The sequence below is a fragment of the Vombatus ursinus genome, unplaced genomic scaffold (assembly GCF_900497805.2).
Source record: "Vombatus ursinus unplaced genomic scaffold, bare-nosed wombat genome assembly UNPS02014355.1, whole genome shotgun sequence".
NCBI classification, from domain to species: Eukaryota; Metazoa; Chordata; class Mammalia; order Diprotodontia; family Vombatidae; genus Vombatus; species Vombatus ursinus.
Window position 1 is genome coordinate 175,782 of NW_020954133.1, and position 16,259 is coordinate 192,040.

General features: G+C 38.3%; 1 protein-coding gene across 1 annotated transcript; it reads left to right on the plus strand.

The window, feature by feature from the left end:
* The first annotated feature begins 12,978 nt into the window (after positions 1 to 12,978).
* LOC114042333 (olfactory receptor 51I2-like) lies at positions 12,979 to 13,923 on the plus strand. The gene has a single exon (XM_027861018.1). It carries the CDS (start codon positions 12,979 to 12,981, stop codon positions 13,921 to 13,923), a length of 945 nt encoding a protein of 314 aa, XP_027716819.1.
* Positions 13,924 to 16,259: the final 2,336 nt, after the last annotated feature.

Consider the following 16,259-nt stretch of genomic DNA (forward strand, 5'->3'; position numbering starts at 1 on the left):
CTGGAGGTTCATGCACCAGTTAAACTAGATTTTCTCTAAGGCCCCATAGATTTTACATTTTAATGATACAAGAGCAGGTAACATACCAGGAATATGGATGCTAAAAAAGATGAGAGTACTAACCCCCAAAATGACATGAGCATGATGAAGAAAGCTAAGGATAACAAAAGGGTTTTGTCCACTGTTAGATTTCTGTGTTTTGGGTTACATTGGAGGAAAAAAGAGGATCAAGGAAGGATAACTGACAACAGAGAAAACTCAGAGATACTCAATTTTAGTTTTGCTTCTGCTTTCTCTGTCAAGGAGAATATCTTTGCACAGGAAAAAAAAAAGAAGAAAAGAAGTATTGAGATAGAGGGCATGTAGCTTCCCTTTATAAATTCAAGTTGCTTACCACACATAATGGAATATAAGATTGGTTTGACTGGATTGTAGAATGTGAGAAAGGGAATGATGTACTAATTAGGTTGGGGCTACATTGTAAAGGACTTTAAAACAAAAGGGTATATATTTCCTTTTAGAGCAGGGGTTCTTAACCTGGGAGCCACGAACTTGCTATTTTAGGAAATGTTTTCTAACTATATTTTAGTATCAAGGTTTTTTTTTTTGGTAAATCTACATTTTTTATTTTCTACATTTAAAAACATTACTTAGGGAAGGGTTGATAGGCTTGACCAGAGTACCAAAAGGGTTTGTGACAGAAAAAAATGAAAGAATCTGTGTTCTAGAGGTAATGGGTGACCTGTGGAGTTTAATGAGAAGAACAATGACATGACTAGAAATGAGTTTTAGAAAAATCACTCTGATAACTGAGCAGAGCAATTAATTATAGTGCCACACCAAGCTGCCCTGTGTGAGATGCTATCCTACAAACCTAAGCAGGCTCTACCCCTGACTCTTCCTTGTGAAAAATGCATCAGAATGAATGAAACAATAGTTAAACGATCAATGAATTTCAAGGGACTTTTAGGTGCTAGAAATACAAAAACACAAATAAAGTAGTCCCTGACTTCAAGAAGCTTATATATGTCTCTTCCAAAAGAATAGGTAATTTCAGGCTGGAGTTAGTAGTACCTGGGAAGAGAGGTGGGAAAAGAAATAGCCCTGCATGGGTTATGAATCAGGAGATGTACCTAGGTTTTTTTTTTTTTTCTCTCTGGGCCTTACTTTCTTTCTCCCCAAAATGATGAAAATTCACATGATGATCCCACAGCTTGGCAAAAGTCAACAGACATTTATTAAACATCTACTATGTCCCAGGAACTATGCTAACTGCTGAGGATACAAAATAAAATCTAATACACATGGATTAATATAATTACTTATGAATTTTCTGTCATCTTTAATTCTGTCATTGGATTCCCTATTCCTCTACTCAATCAGTTAAAAATATCTGAGTAATATCCAAATTAAGAATTCTCACTAATTTTATTAGGTCTTTTTGTTTACTTAGAGAACTAGTCTGTGCTTGTTCACTTCTAATCTGATCATACTACTCTCTAGTAACTCTTTGCCTGGGCCACCACTAAGAGGGAGTTCATTTAAATCAATTTCTATTCTCACAGACACTATTTCTGAACCAATGTCTGGCCCCTAGCTATTGACCCTCCATGGTTGTCTGGGCATCTTCCTGAAGAGGTGTGAACGAAGATGAAAGATGATATTTAATATTTAATGAGGGTGAATATTATGAAACATTTTTACAAGGTGAAGCCCCCTCATAGGTACTGGCATTATTGGGATTACTGACTCTAACATTGTATTTAAATTGGAGCAAGCTATCGTTCTTTGTTGATGTTTCTTCCACTCTTCAATAGTGCTGAATATTACTTGGCATTTAAAAACAAGCCAGTGATATATTCTAATGTACATATATGGGTAATGGAGCACATACCTGACACCTAAAATGTATTACCAGTGGTTAATATCCCACGTAATTTTCCAGAAAAAGTATCCTCTTTGTCTGATACCAGTCAAGAATCAATTTAAATTTAAAATATAACTTTAAAATATTAAAAGTGTAACTCCATAATACTAATTCTTACCATATCACCAATGCTTACATAAATCTATATATATTTAATCCTAAAACTCTTCCTAGCATTAGAATTTACCCTTACCCTAAAAAAAAATTCTATCCTCATTAATCCTAAACATAACCCCACATAAACAGTAGCTATTGCATAACTATCTTAACCTCAGACCCACACTACATGTACATATTTATATATGTGCATATATATACACATATATATGCAATAAAAACAATTTTTTAAAAGAAGAAATGGGGAAAAGGGAAATAATAAGATAAAGTCTAGTCTAAGAAATGTGGTCTGTGGGTGCTATTTTGTTTTTGCCTATGTATGCTGTGTGTGCTCACATAGATCTGTGTAGATGTGGCCCACAGGGAGGCAAAAATATTTATTTTTGGCATCTACCCTGCCCTTTCCAATCCTTCTCCAAGGAAGTCTGGTGAAAGTAAATTTTAAGTTCAATCTTCACTCTGATGCATTTCTCCTTAGAGAGAAAGGAAGGAGTATCCCAATCTATATATTTATGACTTGACTTCTTTCCCATCAAATACCAGTTCCACAATGAACACACATGTAGCAAATAACCAATAAACCCATTTATCCAAGTTAATGGCAAAAAAGAAGTCATAGAAACAATATGTAGGAAAATATATACCAGACAACATAAAGTGAATGAGCTCTCCCATTAGAAACTAGATAACACAACTTAGCCAAGACACCAAGTCTCAAATCTTACGCAAGCGTAAATTCCTCAAATAATAGGCTGAGGATAGGGATGATACAGAGATTGCCAACTATTCTACATGCTGGCTTCTTCCCAGAGTATCTTTCTTTCCTTTTAGGGACCTAAAGAGAAATTAGAATTTCATATTTTCTTTCTCCCAGCTGAAAGCCAGAAAAATAGAGCTCTCTCCTCTGTAACTCTCTCTAACTCTGCCTGCCCCTGTCAAAGGCACAAGGTATTGACTAATCAGTCTGCTCTAATGAGGACAGAGTCCCATGCAATTGGTCCTTTGAGCCAAGGTTTACACCAGAATGAGGCACAGTTAAGTAGCAGCAGTATTAGGCACCAGAAGGTAAGAGTGCCAATATTTTGAAATAAAGTAGAAAAAAAAGTCATGAATTCAAAAAATAAAAATAAATATCTATGAAATAAAAAAGAAACCTTTAATCACTGATTAAAACCACATCTTGAATAAAAGTCAACCAGGAGAAGTGGATTAAAAAGAGGAACTGAAGTAAAATTTCTGAATCAAGTTTTCAAAAAAGAAGAAAAAGAAAAGATCCAGAAGAAAAGATGGTGACCAGAGTAATCAAAAAAGAAAACAAAGAATTTCCCACCACAACAGTGGAAAGCCTTCAAAAACAAAAGCAAGCAAGCAAAAAAAAAAAAGACAAGGGAAAGGAAGAGGCAGAAATCATAGGTTCAAGGTGATGATTGCAGGTCCAGGATACAATAATGGATGAAGAGAAGATTGTACAGTTAAATATAACAGCTATAAAATACTTGAAATAAATATAATTGAAAGATAATAAAAAAGTCTTCTAGAAAAAAAGCTGTTGTGAAACATAGCAAGGCTGTGGCTACAATTGACCATAATACAAATGGACTGAGAAATGACCTACATACCAACTTAAAGACTGCTTATAGAAACCTAGTAGGGAAGTCCGTGAGAGAGGAAAATCTTCCTATCTCTGGAATTGTAAGCTTTCGTGCCCTCTTTCTGACATAGGAACATGTACAAGAGTTCCACATGATAAACTTTAGTAGCTTCCATTTTGAACAGATGTTTCCACCACCGGGCTGAATAGACCTATGCTGTGTTTGGCAAAGCACCTCTTTGGGCATGACATGTCAGTCAGCTAGATAATTTGCTCAGTGACTTTTCTGATTTTTTGCTTCCAAGCTTCTCCTCTGCTCAGCTAGATCTTCACAGCAACTAACTTGAGACTTAGCTGATGTCTTCAGCTGTTAGGGTGTTAAGTTCTTGTAGGAAAAGGGGACAATCTTTATCCTAAAGCAGGCCAAGAAAACCAATAGGCGTCAGTTGAAAGAAACATCTTTTGTCTTTTTTTCCTTTCTTCTATTCATTTTCTTTAGCAAAAGATCATAATAGAGAAAAAAGTATGTTTTTATTCTTTACCTCAAGCATCAAGTCAGCATTGAGAGCATAATACATTCTCTCTAGTCATTTTCTTCTCAGCAGCAGATGGTAGTAGAGACTATCCCAGGATCTTATTGGTCAAGCAATCTGCCAAGCAACAAGTGACCCTAGAGATCAAGCATTAAGGTCTTTCTTTAATGCAGTTCTGAAATCTACCCTTTCATTTCTCTTTTCTTTCTCTCTGGGTTATGACTCTGGATCCTCTCTGTAAACAAACCACCTTCCTCTATGGCTAGTAACCAAATTCTTATCTTCTGTCTGTAATCAGGTAATATGACATGTTTCATAACTGTAGAGCAGTTTTGATATCCCTATTTACCCGGTTATTAACCTAAAAGTTCTCTAATCCTTAAGTTCTTCATCCATGCAAATCACTGAAGAATTCTTTGTTTTCTATTCACTCTACAATTCTATAACTTGTTAGATTCAAAAGAGCAATTTCTCTTTCAGAATCCTGAATGAAATTAAACTTCAGTAAATGCTTCTCTCAGAACTATAGACAAAGCTGTGACCCAGACCAGTGAAAGATCAAGACCTATTTAGTTCTCAGCAACTGGTTTTCTCAGAAAAAGATATGCCCCCAGAGAAATGATTTGATTCCCTTAAAAGAGTCAGTTCATTAAATGTTTAATTGATCATTATGTTAAATATGATGACAGAGATTAGTCATTATTACTATTATTATACTTTGTAGTTTTAATCAGGCAATTTGTTCTCACTTCATATTTCAACACTCTACTTAATTAAGAATGCTTTAGTAATAAATAAGTGACCTTTGGAATACCTTCCAAATATGAGATATTGTGATTCCAATTTATTTCTCTTCTTTCTGAATGTTTCTAGGATTTTACTATTACTTGGTGTCAACTTACTTTTATTTTATTCCAATTTCAATGTTCTTCCATTATCTGATAAAATGAGCATAGGATTCACTACTGCTGCTTTTGGGGAGTGACTCAGACTGTGGGGAAAAGGGAAGGTGGCAAAGGGGCAAGGAAATGATTCTTGCACTGGTGATAAGGAAACCCATAGATTTATAGCCAGGATGTTGCCCATGTCCTAAAGTTCCCCAAGCCAAAGGAGTGTTCCTTCCCTTTCTCTGTTCCCTTATAACTCTTAGCCTGCTGTTTTGTAACTTTTTCCTCTCCTTCATGGGTAACATAGTTGAAAGTGCTGCTATTCCTGTAACTACTCAAACTACTCAGCAGAGAATGTTTTTAGCTCCAGTTTCTTTTGTGAAACTGAAGTGGGTCAGGCTGGTGATCTGGGATTTCACCAAGCCGTTTGTCATGCTCTGAGATTTCTGCCAAGTAGCTCATAGTTCTCTACAGCCTATATCCTTGTTCAACTGACAGGAACTCAGCCCCTCCTTAGGCTAAGGTGCCAACAGATAGACTCAATCTTTACTTCAAACTAAGTATAAATTCCCAACTGTCACCCACGTTGTATTTTGAAATGTCAGACTTTCATCAGGCTGTTGATCATTTCATAGGGATTCAAAAACATGACATACCCCACAGATTGGCCTATAATAGAACAAAGAACCCATAATGCAGCTCCTGTATAAGATTGCTCATTCTTCTAAATGAAATTCACCTGCCTGCTGAGTTATAACAATAGCCTTATAAAACACAGTCTGAACTCTCTCACGTGTTCCATTGGTCACTATCAGGAGTCAGCAAAAGAGGCTGAAGCTTGTCCACAGAACATGCACAGGAGTACAGCAGGGTGACTAGGACAGTGAGGGCAGTGGAACAGCTGAAGGAAATGGGTGGTTAGACTGGAGAAGAGGGGAAGCGTGATAACTGTATTCATTTATTTGAAGAGCTGTTCAGTGGAAGAAGGATTTGCTTTGTTCTGCTTGATGCCAGAGGACAGAATGAGAAGCAATGAGTAGAAACTACATAAGCAGTTTTTATCTCAGTATAATGAAAAAAAATATATATGTATACACACATATATATATACATACACACGTATACACATATATACATACATCTATATCTATATCATTTCTCTTTCTATATCTATATCATCTCTCTTTATATATCTATATCTATATATTTATATTTATCTTTCCAATGCTAGAATGGCTGCATCAGGACACTATGGGTTCTACTTCTCCAGAGGCATTGGAGCAGAGGTGACCTGATCACATCCATATTGTAGATGGAATTCCTCTTCAGGGGTGGATTAGACTAAATGTCCTCAGAGATCCCATTAAATTCTGAGATTCTTTGAATATCATTGGCTTAATTTTGCCTGGCTCTTCTGAAGAAGACACAGCTCAGAGACACAGTATACCACCTAACTGGGGGATTTAGGATTATGAGCTAGGATTGGAGACTAAGGAGTCCCCGGCCATAGTTCTTCTACCCTGATGGATCTCAAGGTACCACAGACCCCTCCCTTCCTCCCTCCATGTTTATTTCCTGATTTATTCCTTAAGTGCCTACTTAATTGCAGAGCCTGGGGACTCCCTATAGGCATCCCTATAAAACTCAGGGCACTTAGACCCAGCAGTCTGAGGAGTGTTGGTTTGAACAATTACAGACCCTCCATCCCTTGCCATAGTGGTTTCAATGAAGTAGGTAAGTCCTGAGTCCCCAGACCTCCTAACCACAGGATTACTTACCCTTGCTTGGGGAACCTCAATCCCATCTTCCCAGACTGATATGAGATAGTTTTGGAGGTTACTAGGGAAAAATACTTCCCCCCATCATCAAAGAATGGCATGATAAAAATTCAAAAGGCCCTTAATGGTCATCTAGATTAGTCCCTAACCGTTGCAAAGTTCTACTCTGCAGGACCCCTCATGGATTCTCATCCAATCTCTACTTACAGTGATGGATAGCTCACTCACTATTGAAGGAGTCAATTCCATTCATGCACAACACCAATAGTTACAGGATTACTCTTATGTCAAGTCAAAAAAAATGGTCTTATAATTTTGACATAGAGGTCCTATTTCTCCCATGCAGAGCCTCACAAAATATCTACTTCCTCTTTCATATCAAAGCCTTTCATATATTTGAAGGCACGTATCATGGACTGCCAAAGGTTGGTCTTTGCTAGATAAAGGCACCCCATTGGTGATATTAATTTGTCACCATTTTTCTTAAAATGTGGTGCCCAGAACTGAAAACAGTACTCCCCTGAGCTCTGGCCAGTGGAACCATTTACCTCCCTGGATCTGCATCCTATGGATGTGAGACTTGCCTGTACTCCTGCCTAGTCTATCAGCAGACTCCTCCAGATTGTAAGTTCTCTGTAAGTTCTGTAAGTTCTGAAGCAGAAGATCTCTGCTGCACCTCAGGTGAACTGACTGTAGCAATTGATGGATCAATAACATTTATTAATTTCCTCCTATGTGCCTGGCACTGTGCTTAATGCTGGGGAGACAAATGCTGCAGAAGTTGGGGAGAATCCAATTCATTAGTGCCTGTTGATGAAGGGTAAAGGAAGGTAGAAGACCAGGAATCTTCCACATCCCTCATAGCCTAAAAATAAGAAATATTTTTGTGACAGAGAAATTTCTGTTGTGCTCCATGGTAACAAGAAAGAGGGGACAATGTGGTTGGTGGTTGAAAGAACCCAGGGGGCTTTGGAGTCACAGGCTGTTGGTTCAAATCCTGCCTCCAATGCATACTACCTCTTTGACCCGGACAAGTCAGTTTGACTGCTTGGATTTAGTCTCCTCACCTGTAAAATGAGGTCAGATGGTTTCTGTGATTCCTTTTAGATTTAGATCTATTTTTCTATGAAAGAATCTGCATCATACATCCCTCTCTTGTGTGCCTGAAGCTCTCATAGCATGCTCAAAACAGCTGGACTTGGAGGCAGGAAGACCTGAACTGAAATTCTGACTCAGACACTTACTAGCTATGTAACCCTGAGCAAGTTACTTAGCTTTTCTGGCCCTTCATTTCCTTATCTGTTAAATGGCATTTAAGATCCCTCTCAGCTCTAAATCTATGATCCTATGATCCTCCAAGCACTTAACTCTGTGATGTTCTCCTTTAGTAAAGCATTGGACCTCCTCTGAAGCCCAATCCTGCCCCCACAAGATTAGCATCTTTCAGTCAAGGAGTCAGAGACCACCTTTTGCAGAGTCATTCCAGGAATTGGAAAGGTCCTCCTATCTAAAGCTATATCTGATCTCACTACTCTAATTCCTGAGGCCTGATAGGATGAAATGGCTCTCATTTCTCTATCTCTCTGCCTCTCTGTGTTTTTCTCTGTGTCTCTGTCCCTCTGTGTCTGTCTTTTTTTCTCTGTCACATACATCCACACGTGTACACACACAGGCATTCATGTACACACACACACACACACACACACACCCACACACACACCAGGTGGGAAGGAAAAATGAAAACCTACTTTTTTGTATGCCTGGTTAGTAATATAATTCCAGGCACATAGTATTTGATTTACACAAATGTTAGTTGATTTATTGATTACCTAATTCAGATCTTGTGGTTCATACTGCTGTCCTCCTAGTCATCCAGGTTCCAAATCTCAAGATTGTCTTTTATAGTCCTCCCACCCCAGCATCAGGCTACACTGCTTCTCTGTATGCCTCTACATCCTCACCATTCCAATTGCCACCAACCTAGCTTAAACTGTTCACTGCCATTAACCTGAGTTACTGGGATGGCCTCCTAACATGTAAGCGTGGCTCCATTCAGTCTGTCTTTCACCTCTTCAGTCCACACTGCACACTCTACCACAGCTACCTTCCTAAAGGACAGGTCTGCTTATCCTGGCACCTGAAGGATTAGCCTTAGCACTGTGGAAAAATTGATCACCATCTCTGGGCCTTAGTCCCCTCATCTATGGCATGGAGATAATAATACTTCTGCAGTTCCTATTATGAGAAAGGACTTCTGAACTCTAATGTGCTATATTAAAGTGAGATAATGATGATGTCCATATGCTATTCAAAAATCTAGTCATAGTTGTAAGGAAAGCTTTTTGTCAACCTTAAAGCATCATAGAAATGTGAATTATTATTAGCAAAGTATTATATCACTCACTCCTCTGCTCAAAAGTTTTCCAGTCATTTCATCATGTGCACTGTCCTTTGCTGGGCACTAGGGGAGATTTGAAGATATACAAGAAATAGTCCCTGTCCACATGGAGCTTACAGCCTAGTAGATGGGAGAAAACAGGAATAGATTTGAGGAGAAATCAAGGAAAAATGTGACAAAAAGTCATAATTAATGGAAAGAATTATATAGGAGAACATAGGAAGGTGAGAATACTGCTGGCTAGAGAGTCATGGAAGGTTTCAAAGGTAAAGGAGCGTTTGAACTAAGCCTTAAGTAAATCATGGATTTTGACCAATAGAGAAATGTGTGAATAAAGGCCAAAGACTGGGCAAGGATAGATTGTGTTCACAGAATTTAGAGTTGTCCAGTTTGACTTATGTTAAAAATGAAAAGCCCTTTCTGAAGTCTTCCCAGTAAGGAAACCATAGAAAAGTTTAGCTCTAAATCTCCAAAATATAGCAGCTGTTTTTATCCATATGAACCAGGCAAAGGCCATGCTGGAATAATACCTAAAAGAAAAAGAGGCTGAAATGAAATGAAGATGAAACTTTATCTATATTCTGTGAATGTAAAGAAATACTATAGTACCAGCCTGAAAGAGAGAGAAGGAGGTGGGAGTGAGATTCATAAGACAGTCAAACATCAGTCATTGGAGAAGAAAAGCTCTATGTTTAAGTAAATTGAAATATCTTCATTTCTGGGCATCATGTTTGAGGAAGGACATTAAGAAGATGGAGCATATTCAGATGGGGAAGATGTCTAGGGTAATGAGCGCACTAGGAACCATGATATGTTAGGATTCGTTGAAGCAAATGGGGATTGTGAGGTTGGAGAAGACATGGGGTAATGGCAAGAGGGTAGGAAAAAATTGCTTTCTACAACCATTAGAAGTGTTGTTCTGTGCAAGAGGGATTAGATTTATCCTCTTTGCTCAGGACAAAGCTGGAAAAAGTTGGTGGAAGTTGTAGAAAGAAAAGGGGACTTTAGTTCAATGTAAGGAATATTTGGAAACAATAACAATTGTCCAAAACTGGAATGAATTGGCTCTGGAATCAATCATTTCTCTCTATTAGGGAGATTTAAGCAGAAGTTGCATGACAACTTGGAGTTGTTCTGGAGGTGATTCTTGTTCATGAACCAGTTGGACTAGATTACTTCTAAGATGCCAAGATTTTATATATGAATGAAACAAGGGCAGGTAATACACCAGGAATCTGGATACTAAAAAAAGAGATAAGAGTACTAATGCCCCAAATGAGATGCATATGATGAAGAAAGCTAAGGATAACACAAGTTGTTTTTTTTTTCTTTTTTTGGTCTACTGTTGATTTCTGTGTTTTGGGTTATATCGGAGGAAAAAGGAGGATTGAGAAAGGGATAAATGGCAACAGAGAAAACTCAGAGATGCTCAATTTTAGTTTTGCTTCTGCTTTCTCTGCCAAGATGAAAGTCTTTGGACAGGAAAACAAGTAGGGACATAGTCAGAGAGCACTTAACTTCCATTTATGAATTCAAGTTCCTTACCACACATAAAGGAAAGTAAGATCAGTTTGATTAGATTACAGATTCAGCTTCTAAAAAAATGAAAAATGATGTGCTAATTAGGTTGGGGCTAGATTGTGGTGGACTTTAACTGTAAAACAAAGGAGCATATATTTCCTTCTAGAGCAGGAGTTCTTAACCTGGGAGCTATAAACTTGTTATTTTATGAAATGTTTCCTAACTCTATTTCAGTATCAATGGTTTTATTTGTAATGCTACAATCCTTTTTATATTCTACATCTAAAAACATCACTCAGAGAAGTGTCCATTGACATGGCCAGACTACCAAATGGACTGTGACAGAAAAAAAGTTAAGAATCTCTGTTCTAGAGGTATTCAGTAATGAATGGATTTTAATGAAAAGAAGAGTGGCATGCTTAGACATGAGTTTTAGGAAAATCATTTTGATAGCTAAGAAGAAGAATGAATTGTAATGGGAAGAGATGTGATACAAGGAAATCAATTAAGAGGTTGTTGCATTAGTCCACATGGACCAAGAGGTTTCCAGTGGAGTGATCCATGGATCTATGCTTGGCTCTGTACTGTTTAACATTTTAATCAGTGTGATAGATAAAAGCATAGATGGAATGCTTATCCATCGTACAGATGACACAAAGCAGGAAAGGATAACTACCAGTATGCATAACAGTCAGAATAGAAAAGAAAATTTGATGGACAAAAATGTTGATCCAAATACAGATAAAGATAAATAAATATAAATAAAATACAATAAAAGAAAATAATTTAATAGGGGAAAAATAGTTTCACACAAGAGTTAAAAATACCTTCACAAATATATGATGGATGAAATATCATTAAATAGCAATTCATTTGAAAAAAATCTGGGGTTTTAGTAGACTGCAAGCTCAACATGAATCAATTGTGTGATACATTATGAGGGGCATAGTGTACTAGGAATAAGGAGGTGATATTCCTGTTCCCTGATTAGATTATATCATGAGTACTGTGTTCAGCTCTGTCTGTCATAGCTTACTAAAGATATTAATAAGCTGTATATTATGTCCAGAAAAAGACAACCAGGATGGTTAATGACCTTAAGTTCAAGCCATGGGAGGTTCAGTTTAATCTAGAAGTATTCACCTAGAGAAGAGAAAACATAAGCATGATATCTGTCTTAAAATGATCAAGAGACCGGGTCATGTGGAAGAGGCATTAGCTTTGTTTGGCTTGGCCCAGAAAGCAAGGAATAATGGATGGAAGATGCAATGTTTGTTGTTAAGGAAAAATTTCATCATTCACATTATCTAAAAACCACTGGAGGTAATGCAGTTCTCCTCATTGGGCATCTTCAAGTAACACTTGGATGATTTCTTTTCAAGTATGGTGAAGAGGAGATTCATTTGGGGCTATGGCTTGGGTAAAATAGTTACTAAGGTCCCTTCCATCTCTAAAATTATGAGATCCTACGATTCCAGCTCTGAGATTCAATAACTATAATTTTCTGAAACTTACTTTTGACACTATTTCTCATAAGTGTAAGAGTAATGCTTTTTAGATATAACTAACTCAGTTCACTAAAGAGGTTTTTTTGTTTGTTTGTTTTTAGCGCATTCTAGTTTTGGAGATTGCAGAAATTCTGGCAGCAAAGGAAGTCTTCACTCTCAGCTTCAGAGAGGATTTGAGGTAAAGGTCAATTAGAGAGTAAGGAAAACAGTCAAAGTGACTTTCTGTGGTTCAGGAAGGAGCTGAGGAAAGAAGGAGGAAAAGCACAGAAGGAAGAGGAAAAAAAAGGAGTAAGGGAGTAATAGGAGGGAGAGAAGACAAGGAGGGCAAGGGGAACAAGAATGAAATGCTAACTAGGAGAAAAGGAAAAGAAAGGGGGAAACAGGAAGGCCACAAGATCCAGACGTTAGTTAGGGCAAACAAGGAAGACTTCCTATATGAGTTGAGTTTCAAATCTGCCTTAAAGAAGGTAATCAACAAGGATTAAGGGAAATTATTCTAAGTGTTGGCAAAGAGTGAAAGATAGGAGATATTGAGGAGACTGACTTCACTAGAATAGAAAGTATATGCTGAGCAACAGAATGAGATATAAATTTAAATAGAGTAGTTTAAGATTACAGTAGTCTTTAATGCCAGACTGAGGGATCTGATCAACAATGACCTACCCTTTCCTTTCCTTTCCATGAAATCTGACTGTATAGCCTGAACAAAACTCCCAGGATGGGAAGTTCTTCCACTAATGGCACAGGGTCACCTCTCTTCACTCTAACTGGCCTCCCAGGGCTTGAAGACTCCCAACACTGGATGTTCCTTCTCCTTGGAGTCCTCTACACTGTCTCTATTGTGGGAAACACCCTAATTCTCTTCATTGTCAAAGAGGAGCAAAGTCTGCACCAACCCATGTATTATTTCTTGTCCCTGCTTTCAGTCAATGACCTTGGTGTGTCCTTGTCCACACTGCCCTCAGTGTTAGCCACTTTCTGCTTCCATACCAAGAAGATAGCCTTTGATACCTGCATGGCACAGATGTTCTTCATCCACTTCTTCTCTTTCATGGAGTCTGGGATCTTACTGGCCATGAGCTTTGATCGTTATGTGGCTATCTGCAACCCACTGAGGTACTGTACCATTCTCACTGATGCTCGAGTTGCACAAATGAGTCTGTTCATTGGTTTCCGCAGCTTCTTTGTGGTTTTTCCATTGCCCTTCCTCTTGAAGCGTCTGGCCTTCTGCAAAGCTAACGTCTTATCCCATGCTTACTGCCTGCACCCAGACCTGATCCGTCTACCCTGTGGGGACATCACTATCAATAACATCTTTGGTCTGTGCATTGTCATTTGTACCTTTGCCCTGGATTCTGCACTCATTCTCTTCTCTTACATTCTCATTCTCCGCTCTGTGCTGGCTATTGCCTCCCAAGAAGAGCGGCTTAAAACACTCAATACTTGTGTATCTCACATATGTGCAGTACTTATTTTCTATGTGCCCATGGTGGGTGTATCCATGGTTCACCGATATGGGAGATATGCACCACCTTATGTGTATACACTAATGTCCCTTGTCTACCTCTTTGTCCCTCCCATGCTCAATCCTGTCATCTATTCCATCAAGACAAAGGAGATCCATAGAAGGCTCATTAGGGTATTCTCTATGAGTAAACGCTGAATAGGAGAAGCTGGAAAAAAAAAACAATAGCCACACGCAGCATCATCCCATCAAGTTCACTATGACTTTAAGTGTTGGTTTTATAAGATTTGCACAAAGATACTAGTAGCTGTCATTTGGGTAAGCTCTAATATACTGGATGTTTTAGAGAATCTGGGTCATGACATCATGTTCTGAGCAGACAGACTTCTCGTACTAGGTTTATGCTCTGAGACATAGCCTCTTGCACCCATTTCCACTAGATTCTACTTTTTCTCTACATGTACTGTGAGTTTCACATCAGTTCAGCTTTTACAGCAACTTAAGCTTAGAAACGATCAAAATGTAAATTATATCATAGACCAGATTTCATTTTTTTTTCATGGAAATAAAGTTCTTATCAGGGAAGTTCCTGTGCAGAGACTTGGTTTCAAAGACATTATAATTATTAACAACTCTTTTTTTTCTTTTAAGCAAAAAGAGAATAACTTCAATCTACTTTAAGCTACCAAATACCACACTTCTGTCAGGGATTGGAGGACTGACTGACATCTTGGGATTTACAGTTCTAGGGGAAAAGCATTCCCCTTTTAGTCTTGAGAGCAATTGAGCATTATGGAGATCATTGAGACAGATGACAGAATAAAGTCATACCCCAAAGATCTTAAAGAGATACACACAGGTAAAGAAAGTGACTAAGGGGAATCCATCAATCAGTCAATCAATAAACATTTATTAAGTGCCTGCCATGTGCCAGACACTCTAGTAATTGCTAGAAAAAAAGAGATCCCAATGTCTGACTTCAGGAAGAAACTTTCAACCTTCCCAGTTCTGCCTAAGCCTTAGAGAGCTTAGCCAGAAACATTCTCGTAAAGGGGAAATAAGGAAAATATGAAAGAGAAGATAGGGCTGAGCTGTGATAGAAAAAGGCTGCTATAGGAGCCAAGGAAGGAGCCAAAAAGCCATAGGTAGAATCCACCGGTTGTACCCACCTCTTCAAGGATTCAGGGAAGTTCCAAGAAGAGGTCTGCTCTTTCCCCAACTCTCCCTCATGATACCTGTCTGTTAATAGACCATGAAATATCTGCTGACTTTTTTACCCAAACATTTCCATAACCTGAATTCTGCTTTATCCTTTATCACGGGGTGATGGGTTATTTAGTGATAAATATATATTTAAATCAGGACAGAACCAAACCTCTTTGTAAACATTAGAAAATTTCTCACAAAGTTATAAACTTAAGTACATGAAATGGGTATAAAGACAATAATATATGTGTAGCGAACAGAGTATTAGACTTGGAGTCCAGAAGGCCTGGATTTTAATCTATCTCTGACGCTAATTATTCTTAACTGTTTTACCATGAGTGAAATATTATATATCTCTGGATGTTCAGGAGGACTAGCATCTCTGGTGCGAGGGCTCATTGAGCCCTCTTCAGACCTGCTTTCTACCTTTGCTCTCCACCTGCCACCCAACACGCACCTGTGGCTCCAAGAAGCTATAGCATGTACACCAGCCACTCCCCAGTAAAACTATTTCCACAGATTGACTAAATCAGGTTGAGGGTAACTGACAGGCTTCAAACCCAATGATGAGGGAGGGGGAATTTCTACCACAAACATGTGAGGACTTCATCTGGGGAAGTGGATGGAATCCCAGATAAGAATAATTTGTTCCAATGGGACATGAAGGCAGCTGAAGTAGGAGCTGTGGAGCACTTAGAGCTTTGTCAGGCATGGAGGATGCCAGGGTCATCTACTGCATCCTGAACCATCACCAGTCATCTTGACTTTTGCCCTGCCGCTGGACTTTGGTGACTGGAAGAAAGAGTGAGGCTGATGACTTCTCCCCACTCTGCCTCATTTAAATCGAGTTTACGTGCAAGTCAAAAAGTCATTATACATTTCTGAGACTTGCTTTCTTCATCTGTAAAATGGAAATAATAGTTATTTCACAAGAGTTTGATGGAGACTAAAATGTAATAATAAATGTAAAGTGTTTCATTAACTTCAAATTGACCTAAAAATGTACACTATTGTTATTCTACAAAAAGTAGGTAAATAACTAATAAAATATACAAGTTGATTATCATAAAACTTATGGGTTTATAATGAAATCTTGCACAATCCTGGGAAAAGCTTCATGAGCTGCAAAGCCTAATAGACTACTTAAGCAGAACTATTAACAGCATATGAACACTGAGCTTTATATCTTCAAACAACTGTGAGGCTGCTGTGGCATCAGGGAGGGGACGGAAAAATGGAGGCATCAAGTAATTCTGAAGGAGAAGAGAGCTAGGTCTTAAGGCCAGGACCCATAGTCTTCCTCCATTTCTTTCCCAGTGTAGATTCTA